The following is a 6,000-nucleotide window of genomic DNA, read 5'->3' as shown; positions in this document are numbered from 1 at the left end:
GCCGGACGCGGATGCAGGATCAGCTGACCCGTTTCCCCTCACACAGCCCCGGCGACACCCTGAAAACTGGTTTCGGGCCGGCAAATGTAAAGGGTAACATATTCTCTGTGCTAACTATCAGCGCCTGACACCCCTCCGCCCCATCCTCTACTTCTGCATACGTCTTCTTTTACTTCCTTGTTGTCATGGTTACAGTGTGAAGCAATATGGCACAATGTAAAGCGAGTATAGTCAGTCCCACTGCAAGGCCTACGAGCAGAGCTCAGACTTTGGGTTTTTTTTTTTTTTAATGCCAGTTGACTTGAGCTGTCCTGGATTGGTTGCATTTGTGCAGAATGGCCAAAATGAGGGAACCATCTTTAAAACAATTCACAGGTTATGATATGTATTTCTGTGTCCCGGCAGTTGTGTGTGTGTGTGTGTGTGTGTGTGTGTGTGTGTGTGTGTGTGTGTGTGTGTGTGTGTGTGTGTGTGTGTGTGTGTGTGTGTGTGTGTGTGTGTGTGTGTATGTGTGTGTGGTGTGTGTGTGTGTGTGAGACTGCGGTCACAGGTTGTCTCCTGGCTGGTACTGAGGCTCTGTGGCGGTGAAGTAGTCTTCCAGGAAGGACTGCAGGTACTCAAAGGTGTGCCGCTCGTCGGCCTCACGCCGCCAGCACTGCAGCATGAGCTCATGGAGTGAGGCGGGACAGCCCTGAGCGCAGGGCATCCTGTAACCCCGCTCCACCTGCTCCAGCACCTCACGGTTGTTCATGCCTGCAGGGTGGAAGGAGGAGTGGGGTGGGTGGGGTGGGGGGGGGGGTGACAGGAAGTGGATAGAAATGGTGAGTTGGTGTATTTATTTATTTATTTTTTAAGGACAGACAAGAGGAGGATGGCAGGGAATGAGGTATAGATTGGGGGGGGAGACAGTTTAAAGGTCCCATGGAATGAAAAATATATTTTCATTCTTGTCACCTCTTTAATCTGCACTTCATTTGCATCTATTTAACACTGTGCGCCAGCAAAAAGTTTTATTTTTGTGTTTGTCAGAATAAATTTTTTTCTCCCCCTCCCGACAAATACAATATGTCATCCTGCAACCACAGGCGAGCGCTGGCGAACGTGTCCACTGGGAGTGACATCAAGCAAAAATGAGTGATGTTCTACCACCAAACTGAGACTCACCAACAGCATATTGATATCCACTTCCTGCTAAAAATGCCCGGCTGTTATTGGCTGTTAGTCAAACCAAACCCCTTCTCCTCACAAAATCCCACCCAACTGCTCTGTTTTATTGGGATATATGTCAGATTGTGGAAGTTTGCGGCGCTCTGGGTGCCGTTTCATTGGCGTTTTAAGGATGAGTAGTGGGAAATACATGGGGGGCAGGGGATTCAACAACACTCAAATCTTGCAATGCACCATGAAAAGTTCTGAAGGACATCCATCCATCCATCTGTTATCTAAGCCGCTTATCCGGAGTCGGGTCGCGGGATGCTGGAGCCTATCCCAGCAGTCGTTGGTTGGCAGGTGGGAAGACACCCTGGACAGGCCGCCAGTCCATCACAGGGCCCACACACACACACACACACATACACACACACACACACACACACATTCATAGCTAGGGACAATTTAGTATGGCCGAGTCACCTGACCTCCATGTCTTTGGACTGTGAGAGGAAACCGGAGCACCCGGAGGAAACCCACGCAGACACGGGGAGAACATGCAAACTCCACACAGAGGACGACCCGGGATGACCCCCAAGGTTGGACAACCCCGGGGTTTGAACCCAGGACCTTCTTGCTGTAAGGTGACCGTGCTAACCACTGCGCCACCGCGCCGCCCTCTGCAGGACATAAAACAAGGTATTTCTGGGAGCTCCTTCCCTCCCTGGCCACCAGTCGAGGTGACCCTTTAAGCCCCGGCGGCTCCCGGTGGATCTGCTCAGAGGTCAACAGTCGTAGCCTACAGACATCTCTGAAGTGTGTATAACCGATAAACCAACAACTCCACCCCAAAACTGCTGCCTTCAGCACCAGCCACCTGCGGCTGATTCCACAGGCTGTTGCAGCACAACAACGTGTCCTCAGTTTGAATAACACCGGGTAAGGGGCATTGGGTACCTGGGTACGGCACGCGTCCCTTGGTGATGAGTTCGGTGAGTAGGATGCCAAAGCTCCAAACGTCTGACTTGATGGTGAAGCGTCCGTACAGTGCGGCCTCTGGAGCGGTCCACTTGATGGGGAACTTTGCCCCTGAAACCACCGAAAACAAACAGCAACAAGAATGAGGGAACACGTATGCAAGGGCAATGGCTGTGGATGCACAACCACTTGGAGAGATTCCCATGTGCAGACATCTCTCGCTTCATTTTTTCATGCTTTTTTTCCTCTCCCGCTCACAACACACCCACACACAAATTCATACACATGCATATACCCACACATACACACAATGCACACGCACACACACACACAATCGTGTCAGCTCTCACCCACCTTGTCTGGCAGTGTATTCATTGTCTTCTATGAGCCTTGCCAGGCCGAAGTCAGCAATCTTACACACCAGATTGTCTCCAACGAGAATGTTAGCCGCTCGCAGGTCACGATGGATGTAGTTCATCCTCTCGATGTAAGCCATTCCTGCTGCAATCTGCATTAACATTTGAAACAACAGACAGATACAGTTGGATATAGCTGAACAAATGCACTTTTTTTGTGTGTGTGTTTTTTTTTGTGAGGCATTTTCCACCTTTATTTGATAGCAATAGTCGAGACAGGAAAGAGAGAAGGGATGATATGCAGTAAGGACTAAGCCTTATGTGGTACGCCCTTTACCAGGTGAGCCACCCGGGGGGGGGGGGTCCCCAAATGCAGATTTCTAATGCATTGTGCAGATGGGCGTGTGTTTGTGTTGAACTTACCTGTGCGGCCATATCCACCAACTGAGGCAACTTCAGACTCTGTCCCTCCCCGTCTTTCAAGAAGTCCAGCAAGCTCCCTGTGAATCCAGACCCACTGTCTGATTATCCCGGCATCACGTTAAGCCAAGTCAGTCCAAGCTTATTTATACAGCCCTGACTCACAGCAAGTCTCGGAGGGCTTTACAACAGCTAGACACCATAAACAACAATGGACGACATCCTCTTTCCTTAGACCCTTCATTTTGAATGAGGAAAGACTCCCGTGGAAAAAAAAAAACTTAACGGGAAAAGAAGGGAAAAACCCAGGAAGAGCACCGGAGGAGGGATCTGCCTTCCAGGACAGATGGGACGAGCTATACATACGAGTGGGGAAGGAAGACAAGGCAGTCGGTAACAGATTTAGAAATCCAAAAAACATCATGACCACGTCTCGTGATGACCAAATCAAATAAAAAAAGAAACGTGGGGGCATCCGGGTGGCGTGGCGGTCTATTCCGTTGCCTACCAACGCAGGGATTGCCGGTTCGAATCCCTGCGTTACCTCTGGCTTGGTCGGACGACGGCGAGTGGGAAGCCGGATCTGGGTATGTGTCCTGGTCGCTGCACTAGCGCCTCCTCTGGTCGGTCGGGGCACCTGTTCTGGGCGGAGGGGAAACTGGGATCTGTTCATCCCCCTGGTAAAACCCCTCACTGTCAGGTGTAAAGAAGCGGCTGGCGCCTCCACATGTATCAGAGGAGGCATGCGGTAGTCTGCAGCCCTCCCCGGATCAGCAGAGGGGGGTGGAGCTGTAACCAGGACGGCTCGGAAGAGTGGGGCAATTGGCCGGATACAATTGGGGAGAAAAAAAGGGGGGGGGTGAACATCCTAGCTGTGTAGCTAGCAGCAGTGGGCAGCCGCCGTGCAGTGCCTGGGGACCAACTCCAGCTCATCTTGCCATGTCAGGACACAGGACAGGAGTATTAACCCTAACATGCATGTCTTTTTTTTCAATGGCGGGGGAAACCGGAGAACCCGGAGAAATCCCCACCGCAGACCCGGGGAGAACATGCAAACTCCACACAGAGGACAACCTGGGATGACCCCCCCCCCCCCAAGGTTGGACAGCCCCGGGGTTCGAACCCAGGGCCTTCTTGCCGTGTGGTGCCGGCGCTAACCCCCGTGCCACCGTGCTGCCCAGTGCTGGTACCATTTATAACTTGTTATGCTCTTTACTTCCCACAAAGACAAGATTTTCTTTTCAAGAGCCCCTGAACACGTGACTAACTTCTCTGAGTGGAAAGACTGAAACGAATAGCGCCGTCTCAGTGACGGGCATGATGCTGAAACCGCAACGTCTCTGTGCGATTATGATAAACATCCGTATCTCCTGTAATGAGCCCGCAAACTCTACACCCCTGCCTGCTGAGGTCTGCCACAGGTGAGGTCTGCCACAGGTGTGCAGTCTTGAATGTTAATACGTCCCCGTGCTTTTGTCCACACACACATCGCACATGCAACAAACAGTATGAATGTTGCCGCCCCCGCTGATCACACGGACAGTCTGACCCCCAACTAACCACTAGTATTTGTAGGTTCAACCCCCCCCCCTTTTCTCCCCCAGTTGTACCTGGCCAATTATCCTGTTCCCCGAGTCATCCTGGTAGCTGCTCCACCCCCTCTGCCGATCCGGGGAGGGCTGCAGACTACCACATGCCTCCTCCGATACATGTGGAGTCTCCAGCCACTTCTTTTCACCTGACAGTGAGGAGTCCCCCCCCACCCCCCACCCAAAACAGGCAACCCGACCGACCAGAGGAGGCGCGAGTGCAGTGACCAGGACACATACCCACATCCGGCTCCCCACCCGCAGACACGGCCAATTGTGTCTGTAGGGACGCCCGGCCAAGCCAGAGGTAACACGGGGATTCGAACCAGCAATCCCCATGTTGGTAGGCGACGGAATAGACCACTATGCCACCCAGATGCCTGTAGGATCAAACTCTGACTGATATACTATATATATATATATAATGTGTGTGTGTGTGTGTGTGTGTGTGTACACACACACACACACACACACACACACACACACACACGTTCCCAGAGGTTCGTAGCAGACAGATAGAGCTGTAAGGATTCAGTGTCTCTTTCAGCACACTTCAACAGGGCAGGCGCTGTGCCGACACGATCTTGACATGAACGTCTCTGAAGAATGACCATCTTTCTTCCGACTGCGGCGCCCAGGTTTTCTCAGCCAGACCGAGTCTCACGGGGACAGACATGACGGCACCACCTCATAACAGAAACGCACTTATATACATACACACACGCAGCCCTGCAAGACCAAGTCAAGCTAAAAGGTTTGGGAGTATAGGGTACAAGTATAGTGGGGGATACAACTATAAGTGCCATGCCCCCAAAATCCCCAGTAGGTTATTTCAAAAAACAGGAAACGTACATGTAAGCTGAGGAATAAACAGCATCCTCCTCATTACTGGAGAAGTTTAGTATCCAGAGATCAAAAAAAAAAAAAAAAAGTTGCAAAGCGATGACGGCGATTAGCAGGTTTGTTGCGAGCGGTTCACCCGGCTGCGTACCTTGGCTCATGAACTCTGTGATGATGTAGATGGGCTCCTCAGACACCACGGCATACAGCTGCACCAGCTTGTCATGGCGGAGTCTCTTCATGATCTGAGCCTCCTCCAGGAAGGCCTCGGGGGACATGGTGCCCGGCTTCAGAGTCTTCACCGCTACCTTGGTGGTGCCGTTCCACATGCCTGGCATAGAGACAGGGGAGGTGTTTGTATATGCATACTACAGAGACACACACACACACACACACACACACCCAACACACACACAAACACACACGTGTACATCTACACACACACACACACACACACACACACACAGATCATCAAAAAGACAGAGGCAAAAAGGAGAAAAGGATGCATGACAGGAGGGACCGAAGTGGAGCTGTAGGTGCGTGAGGAAACCATGTGCACTGACACGCACACACACACACACACACACACGCACGCACACACACACACACACACACACACACAGTTGCACAGACGCACAAACTTACTGATTGACACAGGTGTAATTCTT

At 51.7% G+C, this 6,000-nt stretch overlaps 1 protein-coding gene across 2 annotated transcripts in view; it reads right to left on the bottom strand.

Moving 5' to 3' along the window:
- Nucleotides 1-412: 412 nt before the first annotated feature.
- The window catches only part of yrk (Yes-related kinase), a 38,110-nt gene continuing 32,522 nt past the window's right edge, over nucleotides 413-6,000 (bottom strand). For both annotated transcript variants that reach the window (XM_056298654.1, XM_056298653.1), the window contains 5 exons: nucleotides 5,484-5,663; nucleotides 2,907-2,983; nucleotides 2,482-2,635; nucleotides 2,107-2,238; nucleotides 413-753 (listed from right to left, as the gene is read on the bottom strand). In XM_056298654.1, the coding sequence (XP_056154629.1) occupies nucleotides 545-753; nucleotides 2,107-2,238; nucleotides 2,482-2,635; nucleotides 2,907-2,983; nucleotides 5,484-5,663 (752 nt within the window). In that variant the 3' untranslated portion in view covers nucleotides 413-544. The remainder of the gene's footprint in view (nucleotides 754-2,106; nucleotides 2,239-2,481; nucleotides 2,636-2,906; nucleotides 2,984-5,483; nucleotides 5,664-6,000) is intronic.

This window comes from Lampris incognitus, chromosome 18 (assembly GCF_029633865.1).
Source record: "Lampris incognitus isolate fLamInc1 chromosome 18, fLamInc1.hap2, whole genome shotgun sequence".
Classification (NCBI taxonomy): Eukaryota; Metazoa; Chordata; class Actinopteri; order Lampriformes; family Lampridae; genus Lampris; species Lampris incognitus.
Note: the sequence above shows the minus strand (reverse complement) of the source record. Positions and strands in the feature narration are given on the sequence as shown.